Genomic DNA, 15,612 nt, shown 5'->3' on the forward strand with positions numbered 1-15,612 from the left:
TATGGCAACAGTATTCAAGTACAGTGGTACCTCAGGTTACAAACACTTCAGGTTACAGACTCCACTAACCCGGAAGTAGTACCTTGGGTTAAGAACATTACCTCAGGATGAGAACAGAAATCATGCACCGGCAGCGCCGCAGCAGCAAGAGGCCCCATTAGCTAAAGTGGTACCTCTGGTTTTAGGTTAAGAACGGACCTCCAGAACAAATTAAGTTCATAACAAAAGATACCACTGTACTATTGGAAGTCACTCTACTTCCTAGACATGATGAAAATTTCCATTGGCAATAGGCACAGAAAGTACAGAAGATGACTAGGACTGGAGCACTGAGGACCTGCAACAAGAAAGGAAGTGAAGAGGGGAAAAGCTCCTGTTGACAGATTTTGAATGTACACTCTTTAAAACTAGAAGAAAAACATTTGTGGATAACACTATGGAATGTAAAGAAATAGAAGAAATAAAAAAAAACAGAGGGTGGGCATGGCAGAAAGGCCAGAAAGACTCAGAACATAATAAAGCCTTTTTATTTGAAGGAAGTTTGATAATGGCAATTTATCTGTGCCCTTATCTGTGCTGTGGACAATATCTAAATTTTAGCAGAGCAGTTGAAAGAGACCAGTCAGTAGTTATACTCCAGGTTTGGAGGTATGGTGAAGGAGGAAGGTGAACTGCCCAAGAAAAAGAAATTAAGGTACTTTTGCAAGAATTGGAGAAAAACAACAGAACCCATTTGGAATGTCGTCATGATTGAATTAGAGCACTTGGAAAGTGCCTGAATTAGAGCACTTGGAAAAGACCACACTGAAGTGGATCATCTGAGTGGATCTAATAGGAATGATCCATGATGGGTATTTCCTGCAAAATCCATGAGGATTTTCTGTTATAACACATTCACACTCTCACACTGATGAAATCACACTGATTCCATTACTGTGTGTGCTTGTGAAAGAGAGAGCGAGAGAGAGATGATAGAGAAGAAAGTGTAAAATTGGAGGAGACATCAGTGAAGAGTCAACAGAAAATACTACCATGGGTATGACTCAGGAAATTTGACATAAAGCAGAATGATGAATTCAGTGAGCAGACAGATAATAAAGGGAAGACTTATTAGGTGAATCACACTTGGAAAAAACTAGCCCTTTTATTGACACCTGAGGAAGAGATGGACTGTGTTTAGATACTGAATTCTCTCCAAAATCCAGACTAGCTGCCTGGTAAGATTGGATTTGTCCTTCATTCAAGGACGTTATACCTCCATACGGGATACTCTTGCAAGCCACTCCAACTGCATAAAACTACAGATAACAGTGTTCTGTGGGGAGTGACACTGGGGCAGCCATTCAGGGTATCAAACCAATGCCCTTTCCCCACAGTGTTGGAGGAAAGCACTTGTCAATGTTCCTCTTTTCTCTTGATGATGGTTCTAGCTGATTAAGTGTCAAGTCTCTTTTGATTACTGTGCTCACCAAATATATGGTTGCAAACACTACAGCAGGGTGCCTAACCTGTAGCTCTCCAGGTCTTATTGCACTCCCAACTCTCATCAACCCCAGCCAGCATGGCCCAATGGTCAGGGATGATGGAAGCTGCAGTCCGGCAATATCTGAAGGACCTCTGGTAGGCACTCTTGTCCTTAAAATTTTTTCAAAAACCTGAAATTCCATATTTCGCAAAGCATTTATCTCTTTAACCAATGATAAAACTGCTTACCTTTCTAAGATTTTGAGGAAGAGGGGATAAGAAGAAAGTTATGCTTTTTCCTTCCAGTAGTTTTGATTGCCTGTCCCTGCTCTATTGGTCTGTAAATTGTTTACAGTATCATGAGCATGCAAAATGTTGACAGAAGAATCAAATTCTGTTCTTCTCTGCAAAATATTACTTCTACATAAATAGCCCCCCTCCTACTGCTTTTAAGATGCCCTGGGCAGGATCTCCTGTTAAGTTCAGAATTTTTTTCATCTCCTACAATGTTACAAAAAGCTCAGCAATTACCATTCATATGAAGAGTAACTACTTAGCTATATGCTTTTGGGGGCTTTTTTGGTGCCTTTGCTAATAGGCCACCTTTATCAGTGCTAGAAAAACCCCATAGCCACTGTGTTCCAAACAAAATCCTTGTGGCACTGATCCCATTTAAAACAAGCAGCGGCAGCAGAACTCAGAACCACTACAATACTGTATCTCTTTTCCTGTCGCCTTCCACACACTAGAATGAGAGAGCAGAGCAGAAAGGGGCACAGGGGTTTACGTGAATCCTACGACGTCAGTGTGGATCACATTAACTGCATGTTCTTATAGAGATGAGAAGCCAAACGTGTGAATTGCATGTAAACATCACCGTGGCTATTCATGAGGTTTGTGAGAGCTTCTTGACCCTCCGTGTGTAAAATCTATTAATTCTGCATGCCGGGATTGCTGAGAAAATGTATGAATAAATGAAAGAGGTTAAGGAAGGAAGGAAGAAGGGAGGGAAAGGGGGAGGGGGGAAAAGAAAAGAAAACCTAGCACTGGAAGTTTTGTAGCTCAGAACCATGTGACTAGGAAACTCTGAAGGAAGGAAGGTTAATATTAAGAAGAATTAATACACAGCAAAATTAGATCAATATAAAAATGGAGGTACACATCAAATGCTCACCGTTGTCTTCTCCTTAAAAATACATACATACATACATACATACATACATACATACATACATACAGCAAGTTCTGAAGGCAGATAGCACTTATTGTGAACTGTTTACAGAATCCATCCACTGACTAGAGTACCTACATGGCAGGAGTGCCAACTTGGCCCTGCGACTGTGGGAGCCTGGGGCTGTGGATGCCAAGCAGCGTGCATGCCCCTGGTCCTGAAATTTGTGGGTGCCTTCATGGGGAATTTTGTGGGTACTTGGGCACCCAGGGCCCCAGGGAGTTGACACCTATGCTACGTTGCCATCTAATGCTGCCCAAGTGGATCCTCAATGCAACTCACTATTTGCCAAGTGGCTCCACTGCATTCTACCGGCCTCACACATGTGGCTATGTAGCAGTTCAGAGAAATTGACCCAGATACCAGCTTACCAGTGGAGTAGGGAATCTGCATGCATAAAACAGCTGCTGCATCTTCCCCAACCTTTACTGGATTCTGCTACCTGCAAGCAGAATGAACCCATCCATCCTTCATTTACGTAAGTCAGTACTGAGTGCTGATGCACGTTGGTAAGATGAGCAATACAAGAAGCAGTATGTGCACATCAGTGGGGAAACAGAAAATGTGAGCTGATTGATGTATAAGGTGCTTACCAGGACAGTCACATGATGCAAATCAGGGTGTTCATCCCCACTGATATTTACCTGTATTTATTTATTAACATATATGGGAATACATACCCTCGGGCACAAACTGGAACTACAATACATGGCTTAACCACAGACACAATCACGGTACAACTCATACACAATATCTTCTTGCACTTAATTTTCTCTAATGAGGGCCTTGTAGACTGTCGTCCCTTTCACAACTGTCATATTTTACATAAAAGTCCCAATTTCAAATGATAACAAATGTTACATGAATTTTTCAGGTGCTAAATCTTGAGTAGAATTAGGTATAGGAAGACCAAAAGTTACAACTGTTGTGCAATATATATGTAGGCAAATGGCAAATGTGTTTAGGAACCTTTTTTTTTTCATTTCAGCTTATATGTGTGTTTTTTAATGAGCTGAATTTTTAAACAAAACACCTAGCTGACTTTTCCATTTTTAAAGAATCTAATCTATTCAATCCATATATTCCCTTCTACCTAAAGAGATTGTGATCCAAACCCATCTCACACTGTGCTATGGGGAGTTTGCATTGAGCAGAGCTTCCCTCCACTTGCTTCTGATGTCTTATCCAGCGTTCTTCCACCCACCAATGGCAAAAGGACTCAAGCATCACTCCACTAGCCAAGACCTCCCACATCCACTGCTCAAATGGGCAGGCAAAAGAGATGCCAGTGATACCCCTAGCAGCAGAGCCCTGAGGGAGGCCTGGAAATTGGGTGTTCCAAGGACACTGCAATTCTGAGCTGACATGCACTGGATCATAAGCTACTCTCACAGCCAGTGCTGGTGAGCATCTGGCCTGATGTGGGCCCAATGACTGTATCAGCCTGAAACTAGTGCACATATAAGGTCCATTCTGCCTGCCCACACCTGCTACTGCCACCATGAGTGGCTGGAATGCAGGTGCAGTGGTGGCCTCAGCACTTCACAGACCCTCAGAAGTGGCAGTAGGAAGTTTGCGTTGTCTCAGTAAGACAACCACATTTTCTTCACTCAGTCCTAGCAACAAATTAATCATCTGGTCATTTTATTGCTTACATGTGTTATGAGAGCTTGCAGCTTTGGTGAGTCAGATTGAAATGATCACTTACAATTTCCGGAGTTCAAAGGCTTTATTCATGCAGGAGCAGATTTATCTTGGTTGGAGAGAGAGAGAGAGAGAGAGAGAGAGAGAGAGAGAGAGAGAGAGAGAATAGCAGACATCTTGTCTCAACAGGTTGGGAGAAATTTCTCAGTTTTCAGGAGTGGGGTTAACAGACAAAGATACTACAAACAAGTTTACTAGACAGTGTCCTCATGTGCTTTAAAGTAACATGTGCATTAACTAGAAGCTCAGAATAGAAGGAAATGCTTTTCTCCAATTTAAATTATATAAGCAAAATAGACTCTTAATAAATATATCTACCATGTAGCTTGGTCTAATAATAACAGAGTGGGTGGCAAGATCTACATTTCTGTTCCCTTGATTTAAGTATGAGGGACTGCATCAAGGACCACAGACTCCGACCACAGACTCTTAATCAAGTCCAAAGATTAGGGTTGAAGATGAAGATGCAAAATTTTATATATATATTTAATTGTCTTCAGTGAGGCCTACTCCCAAGTAAGCATGCATAGGTTTGCAGCTGTAGTTCCATTAAAGTCCAGCTTAAGTTCCTAGTTTCAATATTGTGCATAAACTTTCCACAGTGTTGCCCCTCAGACAAAGCATTCCCTCTGCACAATAACCTGCCAGAACTTTAAGCATAAACTGGAAGTTAAAAACATGTAATTATAAACACAAGTCTTTGCCAGGTCATGTCCTTATGAACACAACACTGACTTAATAGCTATTGGGAAATGAGGGAAAATCTTCCCAGAGTGGAGCTTTAAAAAGCTTCATATCACAGTCACAGTCAGTGGCATAACTATACTAGCCCACAAGTTCTTACATGGCCATGAATGGATTTTCTCTGAGCTGAAGGTCCTTTACTCTGAGCTGTAAGACTCGTTTGTTTATTTTACAGGATAAAGATTAATGTTACCATAACGTTAAAGATTACATAGTTCTCTGCATACCAGGAAGTTTCCTTAAATAAAATAAATAAATAAATAAATATAGTTTTCGTTGTTACTGCTTTCCAAATTTCTCAGTTTTCTTTTCTTTCACACCACTCATGAATACTAATAAGCACCTCACACTTCAGCAGCTAAGACTGCAATCCTAAACACACTTTATCTGAGAATAAGTCCTGTAAAATGGGGCATACTTCTGAGCAGACATGTATAGTGTTGCACTGTCACATGTTTTACTTCCCTTATACATCTTGTGCAGTTGCATACACATGTTGTAGAAGACTGAATTTCCAGAATCTGGAGTTCTGAGGAATATATTCCCACATTAGAAAAGAGAATTGGCAAAACAAAAGGTGCAAAGCACCTCTGTAAATTACAAATATGAAGTCCCTAAATGACCATGTCAAATGGTATTGCTCTTGAGGTGGATGCAGGATGCTTTATATTGGCCTGACATACTCATTTGTGCTCCAGAGACCAACATCAAACTCCTCTACCTCCTTCTAAGTGGTGCAAAGGTGCTTTCTGTCAGTCCCCTTAATGTGAGAAGGGAGTCAGGGAACTTGGTCCTTAAAGAGTTTTCTTTTCTTCGTGTCAGAGCAGAATAAAATGGCAAGAAACGGGATGAGGGATAAACTGCCACCAGTTAAAAAGAAGCAGACCGGGAAGGTGCCTTGTCACCATGGCAACGAGGCCAGGAACATTTCTGAAAGATGGGCTTTTTTGCTTGCTTTTCACCTGCCAATCTTCCTCTTCCCTCCTTCTCTTCCCTCAAATGTAACTCTCCCTCTGCAGGAGACACGCTGTGACATTTACACTCCCACTAATAAGCCGGCTGCATGATGGGCAAACTCCTTGGGAGAGCATCTGTCACAAAGCCCAAACAGCAAGGCTCTGCAGCTGAGGGAAAGAGTTTGATTCTCTCAGGAAGTTAGTGCAGGGATTGGTGCCTTTCCCTCCCCCCCCCTTCTCTTCATGTTCTATTATTACTAGTGCTATTAAGTCAGGAGACTGTAAGAAAAAGCAGCAGGCATGGTCTTTTGGAGCCAAGAAGCCAAGGCAAGCCATGGCAAGCTGGAATTGTTTCCTTGCCTTTGCGGTGTGTGGCAATGACCCTGGTGCCAACATCCAGCTGGGAAGGAACTATGTGATTGCAAGACAATAGTCACTCTCCAGAGAACCTCTTTGCAATTAGAAACGCCATCCTTCTAGCAAAGAAAACCTGAGAGCCAAGAAGTGGCAAGATGCCTGTGGAGCAGCTTCAAGCCTAAATCTACATTGTGACAACTGGATTTTTAACAAGTGCACACACTCCCTCTCTCTCCTTCTCTCCAGCCAAGCTTCATTCGGCCTCATAACCCATATTTTTCATGCCATTCCACACACCCTGGCCTGTCTCGACTGTAGTAGCAAGAAGGAAAATTAGGATAACGGCTCTGAGTCCCAGTTGTGCCATGCAGCCTATAGACATTGAGCAGATGTATAAATGGCACTGCTGCTGATTGTACTTGTGTGGTAATTCAAGCTTGGGTATATTTCCATTACAATTACATGCCCCCATTGGCAGCTCATTAAGAATCAAAGCACTGATGTGTGAATAAGTTTCTATCAGGAGATCTTTGGAAATCTGAAAGAAGGAAATTTGAACCCCAACTTGCACACACAGCTCACCCTGAACATATTATCTCTCACTCAATATCCATTTCCCCTCTCATTTTGTGTGAGTGAGAGGAAGGGGGAGGGACAGACAAAAAGTATGAGCTAGTATTTATGCTTCTAAATGTGAAAAGAACATGATCAGATCTTCAAAGTGGAGCCCGGCTGTCAAATATCATCTTTCTGCAGATGGGCAACTGGTGTGATGGGTTTTTGAGCACGAGAATCGTGATAAAATAGATAATTCGAAAAAGGCTGGAATGTTTACAATTAGAAAATGCATGAAAGATGAATCTGGATTAATGGTTCATTGGCATGGGAAAGGCTAGAGAAGAGTTGAGTGTGCATTGAGCTCATTTCTGGAGCAGAGATTCTTATTTCCATCTCAGAATTTTAGGGTTCTGAAGGACTGAGTAAGCCAATATAATAAAGGAGCGCAGTCTACTAGCATTCACATTTCAGTGCATAAAGAAGAGAGGGGAGAACAAATACTCCATGCCAAAGGTGTCTGCATGGTAAGCTCCATTGTCAGAAAGCAACACTATAATTTGAATTTATAGGTCATATAGCTTTGGGGTTCTTATGAAGCTACAAAGAGGCTGTGTGAGGGAACTAGAAGTTTGACTGCCTATAGATGAATACATTATAACTGATTATACTAAAAACTCACACCAAAATCAAAAATGATAAATAAAACACGAACTTGATAACTGATCTGACAAGGGTGTTGCATTTCCACCTTCCTTCTGAAAGAACCACGAAAAGTTGCATCATAAAGTTGCCAAGCTTTTATCCTGTGAGATGGATTCTAACAACAGCAGAGATCTTAGAAAGCACAGCATATGTTTCCAGTATCCCCTGCAAAAGAAGAATTGGCTGTATCTAAAGATCACAGATTTGTGATTCAATCCATAGGCCTTAGCATTTGAAAAATACGCTTTGAACACTTTGAACCAGCTGTGTTTTATTGAGAGAGAACTGAGTAGGTGAGCAAGTAAAAGTAAGGCAAGCATCCCCACTGCTGAACCGGAAAAGAGGAGCAAGATTAAACATTTTAAATATATATATATATATATATTCCTACTTGTAAAGACCACTATCAGTTAATGAAAGCAGACAAACATTTTAGAATATGGCGGACATTTCGACACATATTTGCTGCATTCTGAATCATTTGGTTTCAGGGCAGAGGTTGTGTGTCGACTTTATAATATTTGTCTGGTTTTATCTTACATTTACATTTGCCGGCTGCATTAATAACATGAACCTGATATTTATGACAGCCATGACAAAGTCCCTTTTTATTTGAAAGGTGTAATATGGTCTTGGAACCATATTGCTGAAAATTCAGGAACCATATTGCTGAAAATTCAGGAACTGACTGACGTACACACATAAACAACACTGTTCTATGTTAAACTTTTATGACTCAATAATCCCTTGTAGAAATGTTCCTCTGACTTGAACAGCCTATTCAAGCACTATTTACCTCAGGTAAACCCAGCAACCATCTGATATCTGTGGTCTGCATATTGTTAACTAGATGTGAAACTAGTTATCTAACTAAAACTCAGACTGAATCAGATGTATAGAATAGTCGTCACATTAGACACCAATGTTTGCTGTGCTGCTAATGCTAATACCGGTATTACAGATCAGCTTCTACCTTTGTAAAATAGGGAAGAATTATACCTATATATTTAACAGGGGCAGATTAATTACTGGGTGTTTTTAAAATAAGTTTGCAATCGACATCAAACACTAAAGATGATCAATAGGTGACTAATAGCCCTCCTTTATCAATAATTTTTTTTAATGCATCAACTGAACTTAGGCACATAATAACTGCTTTTTTGAATAGAAATCAAATACATGTCTATGGCGAGCACCTTTTCAGTGTCACTGCAACCTGGATATTGCACAAAGGGGGAGGGCCATGTCAGAGGAGAATAAAGCAAGTGATTTTGATTTGTTGCTCAGCAACAGAAGTTGCGGGGGAAACAATCAAAGAAGAAAAGGAATAGGCATTTCCAAGAGAGTGAGTTATTTTAGGAGAGGAAAAGATTGGAGACTAGCAAAATGTCAGCTCACAGTAGATAACATTTTTTATATCAATAATTGAAAGTCCCTAGGCATTTGAGGGCACATAAGTATTTAAGGATGATTCAAAGCATCTAGTCCACACCTTTCCCAAAGAGTTGCAAAGCCACTGAAGTGTTTAATCAACTTTGTGTGTTCAGTGGGGGAAGAATATTCAGATGCAAAGAAGGGAAGTTGAAATGTCTTCTGTGTGTTTTAAAACAAGTGGTGGCTTCCCAGGCTTATTGTATCATATGTAGCACTTTGTGTCGTTGTTCTGAAGAATAGTGTTGTGCTAACAGCATGTTTCCCCCTCCCACATCCCTTCTCCCTTTTCCTTTCTCTTGTAGGACAAAACAAGTGCTTTGAGTCTCAGCAACGTAGCCGGTGTTTTCTACATCCTCATCGGTGGGCTTGGACTAGCCATGCTGGTTGCCTTAATCGAGTTTTGTTACAAGTCCAGAAGTGAATCAAAACGGATGAAGGTGGCAACACATTCACAGGCCTTTCGCACCTTCTTTCTGATACCAGCCAGACTCCTAATATTCCTTTAGGAATGGATCCAGACTAGGATGGCTATTAGGGTAGAATGTCAATATTTAAAGGCCAAGGAAATGAATTTTCCCTGGCCTATTTAGTGTTCAGCTGAATAAGACCTGAGTAAGAGCGAATTTGCAAATGGTTTGTAGCCAGAATTAATAGTTGTGGGACATGTGTAGAAGCCTATGTTTCCAGCATTCTTAACAAACACAAAACCTAACCTGGTTTGAAACCGAGTTTAAGAACTAAAACAGGCCAGGTAATCTGGCTCTCTGTCCTTGCTAAAATGGGATTGCTCTGGGCTAATTTAATCATATCTCACCATGGCTATTCGATTGGTATTGGAAAGTCGTTCTGGGGGGGAAAGAGAGAGAGAGAATCCTTGCCTGTGAAGAGCACCTTTAGACATTGCTGCATCCTTAGCCACCTGAGTGTGTAAGGTCCATTTGATTCCTTTTGTTTCACCACTGGGGAAATATCTAAGAGACAAGTTGCACAGGAACGATCCACAAGTTTCAGGTGCACAATCCTTACTCAGGTGTGAAATTTACCATGTAGCCTTGAACAACTTGCCTTACAGAGCCATTACGAGGCAATTGTTCATATAAATGACACAGGATACCATAACATTTGGGATTGCTCTAAGCAGCCTTGCATTGTTTATGACAGAGAAAATATTCTCAGACATCACAAAAGCAGGTCTTCAGGGCAGGTTCATGCTTAATGAGGTCACTTTTTGTGAAGCCTCCTGATGGTGTCACCTTTAACCCATGCAAAGATTTCAGCTCTAAAATTAGCTCTCTGCCCTGTGTGGAAAAGTCATTGTGTCCCAATCCAATGAACCACCGTTGAGTTTCTTTGCAGAAGCAGGGATAATTTATTATTGTCCATTCAGCTTTGTACTTTAAGTGCAGAATAGTTTACATTTGTAAGGAATTCCAAAGCCTTAGCCTTGCCTGCCATCTTGGTCCCATGATCTGTGAACTCAAGACATACCCAAAGTAATGGTTGTGCATTTGTTGTCTTTGTTGTTATTCATTTTTTGTAAAGAAATTACACTTCTACAGAGCATGAATACATAAAGAAATATCAGCGCTCTCCTTCCAGCACTCCTCTGCCTTCTTCCACTCAGTTTCTCAACCCATTAACCACAAAATAAGAAAAGAAAGAAGGGAAAGCTTGTGCAAACCAACTCTTCAGGTGGAATCTGAACAGCAAATAACAGTCAGCTGACAACTATTTTAATTTGTACGCAACTGTAGAAATGAATGCCAGATGGCACCAGGCTTTTCCTTTTATTAAAAGTAACTCTGTCCTTATTAACCAGGTATAACATGAATATACCTCACAGTTAATATACAAATGAGGAAACGGGTTTTAAGGTGCAAAGATTTTAGAGAGGCAATATACCTGTAACGCCACAGCCACCTTATGATAAAGGTTAGGCTGAGATATGTTATTGCTTGCCCAGTGACTTTCAAGCTGATGGGTATTAAAACCTGGTTTCTGATATCCATACCTAACTGTCTATCAATTGTACTACACTTCAAGTTTAGCCTATACTGCTGGGGAACCTGTGGCACTCTAAAGGATGTTGGACTACAACTCCCATTATCTCTGACTCTTGGCCAGGCTGGCTGGGGCTGATGGGAGTCCAACAACATGTGGAGGGCCAGAGATTCCCAAGTCCTGCTCTGTTGTATATGAAAACACCCTTCAAATTCAGTTTTTATTGTGTTAGGAGAGACAACTATGTGGAAAAGCTTATTCATTACACTCTTGTGATCTTTCACGCTTATCCTTATGGCAATAAGCAATTCTGACCAGCAAAGGACTTGTGTGCCCCGAGAGAACAAAGAAAGTTTTAAGACTTTCTTCTACATCATGCTTACCTCTACATCATGGTCAACGCTTATCACAATATTTACAAATTGGGTTCATATTGCTAACCTTGCCAGCCACCCAAATGTCCTTCCAAAGTCAACTTCCATGTTGCACTTCTTTCCGTTTGGGAGCTGGAAGTGGGTGACATGCTGAAAACTAGTGGGGAAGAGTGAGGCTTTGCAAGGGAAAAAATGGGCGGAGGGAGAAATGATTAAACATCCGCTGGTCTTGTCCAGTCCACCAAATATCCATATTAGTATTATGAAGAACACAATTTCCCCTAACCATGCCTTAAGTATATTTCAGATATGGGATAACTGAACTGTTTCCATTGGACCATCTAAGATGTTTTTTTTTAAAAAAAAAAAAACCGCAGTGGCAAAGTTTCTACCCTAAGATACGTTCTTCACATGTGGGTGTTTTGAGCAAGAGGGAAAATAAACTCTGATAGAATAAATATTAATGACTTTAAAAAATGTGTTTGCTCTGAATATGTATGCCTGAATAACTTGTTCATTTCTAAGCAGAATTGACAGTGAAGGGATCCAAGAGTACTAGGCTAGACTGAAGAAATAAAATGTTGTCTATTACAATTGCCCAGCCATTGCTAAGGACAGGGGGAGACCCCCCTTGTCTCTCTTAAAAAGGGTTTTTGTTTGATCCCACAGCAATCAATCAATGAAGCCATACGAACATCAACCCTTCCCAGAGCATCTGCGGCAGGAACCAGCAGTGGAGAAAACGGACGGGTGGTGAGCCACGATTTCCCCCAAACTATGCAGGAGATTCCATGCATGGGTCACAGCTCTGGGACACCCCTGGGAGCGACGGGATTATAATTACCCTTGATGGATATTCTGGGTGAGAGCAGGGTCTCCCTAACCCCAGCCTCTCCAGTGCTAAAAACCAAACCGTTCAAGAAGAGGGACAATGCACTGGATCTTTTAGAGGAAACCAGATTCATTTTCCTTTGTTTTTGTTTGTTTGTTTGTTTGTGTGTGTGTGTATGTGTTTATTTTGCAGTAAATCCACAGGCAGAAAGCATGACCTGTACTGCAATAAGGAGAGGGCAACTGGACTGAACAAAATTTGGAGACATCCCTGAATACACGGTTACAGGAACACTGAGGAAGACAGCGCCATTTTGTTTTTAACTTGGTTGTTAATAAGTTCTTAGTGTGTGCAATATATATATTTTTCTTACTAATTCCCGTGATGTCAGGGTGATCTCAGCCCTGCCCTGCTCAAAAGTTTAAAATCAGGTTTAGTTTGGGATGCAAACCATACATGTCTGCGCTACTAACAGTGAAAGGGGGTGGGTGGGAACAATTCCTCTGAGACAACAGGACTCTACTGTGTTTTAAAGTTGTTGCGACAAAGCTAACTAGGCCATCGACAGAGAATTCCACTATTGAATGAAGGATTTCTGAGGCAGTTGAAGTGGAAGCCTAACATGCAGAAAGGAGTTGGAAGACTTCTGAATGGGATTCCGGTGGTTGTATCTGGATTTGGGAGAGCCTAGTTAAACAGAGGTTAATGTGACCTGTATTCCTGAGCTTGAAAGTGGCTATCTGAGTTTAAATGTTGTGAGTGTGGGAAATATCAGTCCCCAAAATGGGAATTTGACAGGCTACCACAAGGACAGGTCAGCAGCCGCCTATGACCATGGCTGTTTCCTCTAGAAAATGCAAAATATCAATATATCTATAGATCACATATCATCCCTCACTGCCTCACTGCCTTTCCAAGAGCCATTTCCTCATTCCCACACTACTGTAAGGTTTCCTTTCCGTGGTGATATTTGAGTAGAAAACCATTCAACACCAGTTAATGATAGACATCAGGGCTGTTTTGTATACATCTGGTTTATTAGTTTTTGTAAGCCAGATCTGATGGACATTCCATGGAATAAGTGGGCTACATGATATTTATGATGACCAAAAAGTAATAATTTTAAAAAGTTTCCACAACAAGATGCCAATGTTCACCTAGATCCAGCCTTCCATAATAATTGCTTGCAACTGGCCACAGTTAAAAAGCAAAATCAGTTTCAAGAATCAAATCTTGGCCAGCCGTATCATTTGCAGAAAAGCCAAAAGACATGGTTTCCATCTCATCCATCATCGTGAAGGGAAGTGGAACACACAGAACTGACCAGCTGGTACCCTACTTGCTACTGATATAAAACCCAATCTCGCAATGAAACACTGAAATCCAGAGAGCTGTCCAAAGCACAAGACAACAGACTTGCTAGCAGTATTTCTCCCAGTCATGTGCTCCTTGACATCTACATTGAAACAAAAGCTTCATTTGTGTGTGCGTGTGCGTATGTGTGTGATATCACCACCGTGAACAGTGAAATACTCCAACAGAGTGGAAAACGTTGCCCTGAAGAAAAACCATTAAAGGGAAGTATCTCCTACTCCATCGTAGGTCTGGAAGAGGCCCAACCCTTCCTTGGCGATTTCCTGTCCTCACAAATGCATCTGCCCATGACTGGATGTTAATTCCAGACTTTACAAGGGGCTAAATCTTCCTCCAAGTGCCAGTGCAATCCCATCAGTATAACAGCAACTTGTTATATCTAATATCTGAGACCTGTGTGTAACATAAAAGTGTAAAATAGGAGACTGTAACATAGAATGGAAGCAGAAGGATGCGATAAGAGGCTACGGACTGAAATGGCTTTGTTGTGGGGACCATCATGACGTCGCTTTAAAAAATGTGTGTGTGTGACTGGCAAGTGGCTCTAAACAAATAAGCTACCATACATGACTTTCTGTGCTTATGAAGCTTCAAAAACTATTAAAGACTGGCTTCTAGGAACTGATTGTACCATTCAGCACTATGTTGTTCCATCAATTTCTTCCACTCATCTTAAGACGACATCTTCATAAGACTGGCAGCACAGAACCTGCAGATCCCCTTCAGAGGGCACAGCATGCCTAGTGCCTGTTTTGTTTTCTCTCCGTGCTGCTGGAAGCCTTTTTGTCTTCATCTTCCATCCAGCTGTTTGTCATGGCTCAGATCTCAGCCTCCGATAATAACTCTTCAGGGTCTTGTTCTCCGTGTGCAATTCTTAATTCTTATTTTTAATTTTATGTCTGCTTTGGTTACATTTTGAGTTTAGTTCTGTGTGTGTCTTTATGGTGTGCACGGCTCACAAAACTAAGCCTGTTTTTGATGAAGAGATCTTTTGGATGTCCAAGAAGAGACCCGATCTTTCTTTCAAACACAAGAGTTTTCCAGAGCTCCCACAACTGTCTTACACCGTAAAATACAATGGGAGCAGAGTGCAAGGATTTTCTTCTGTATGGAATAAAAAATATAGCCCATAAAACTTTGAAAGAGATATAGAGAGAGGGAGAGAGAGAAACCTCAGTTGCCTTTGTGGCAAAGGAATCAAAGAGACCTATCTGACAATTGAGCCAGCCAGTTAGATGGGTTTGTGGGGAGAAGCCTTCTATGATAGGACAAATGCCTGTAACACTAGGACATGAGACTCATCTTTGAAATGTTTTTGATCAGTGGAAGGGTGGGAGCAGAAAAAGAAGAATGATTCAGAAGAAGAGGGGAAATGTTAACTTGTAATATGTATTTTTACTACACTTTTCTTAAATATAGAATAATGTGGTGGGGAGGGGGGAACCCTTAAAGACATTGACATTTTTCTCAACAAGAAACCATATTTAACAGTTTTGGCTTTCATTAAATTTTGCTCTTTGGTACCTGGATTTTTTATTTAAGAGTTATGTTTGTTTTCATTCATCATCTTTGGACCACTACAAATGTTTTGCAGATTGATGTTAAAAATTAAGAAAAATTGCCATATATAATATGGATGCTTTCTCCATTTTTCTTCCCTGGTCGTATTCCTTTGTACTAAAACCAGATGAGCGGAAGAAAAAAAAGCCCTGTTATCACCGCTGCCAATACAGTAGCCATCTATGTATGGTAAAAGTAAATCCCTCTAAATCTTACCAGAAATGACACAGAGTTAACTGATTTCCCACATGTTTGTTTAGCTTTTGGAAAATTGTTTCAGACTCCAAGCATTGGCTTTAGGTGATGCTACCAGGATCTTTA

The 15,612-nt window shown here is 40.9% G+C and overlaps 1 protein-coding gene across 6 annotated transcripts in view; it reads left to right on the forward strand.

Moving 5' to 3' along the window:
• Nucleotides 1-15,260, forward strand: part of GRIA1 (glutamate ionotropic receptor AMPA type subunit 1) — a 205,297-nt gene extending 190,037 nt beyond the window's left edge. For 2 of the 6 annotated variants that reach the window (XM_081901013.1, XM_081901014.1), the window contains exons 15-16: nt 9,453-9,587; nt 12,174-15,260. In XM_081901013.1, coding sequence (XP_081757139.1) covers nt 9,453-9,587; nt 12,174-12,365 — 327 coding nt within the window. In that variant the 3' untranslated portion in view covers nt 12,366-15,260. Of the gene's footprint in view, nt 1-9,452; nt 9,588-12,173 lie in introns of those variants that run through there. The other 4 variants (XM_081901015.1, XM_081901016.1, XM_081901017.1 and 1 more) reach the window with 4 other exon arrangements.
• The last annotated feature ends 352 nt before the right edge of the window (nt 15,261-15,612 follow it).

The sequence above is a fragment of the Podarcis melisellensis genome (assembly GCF_964234715.1).
Source record: "Podarcis melisellensis genome assembly, chromosome: 2".
In the NCBI taxonomy this organism is placed as follows: Eukaryota; Metazoa; Chordata; class Lepidosauria; order Squamata; family Lacertidae; genus Podarcis; species Podarcis melisellensis.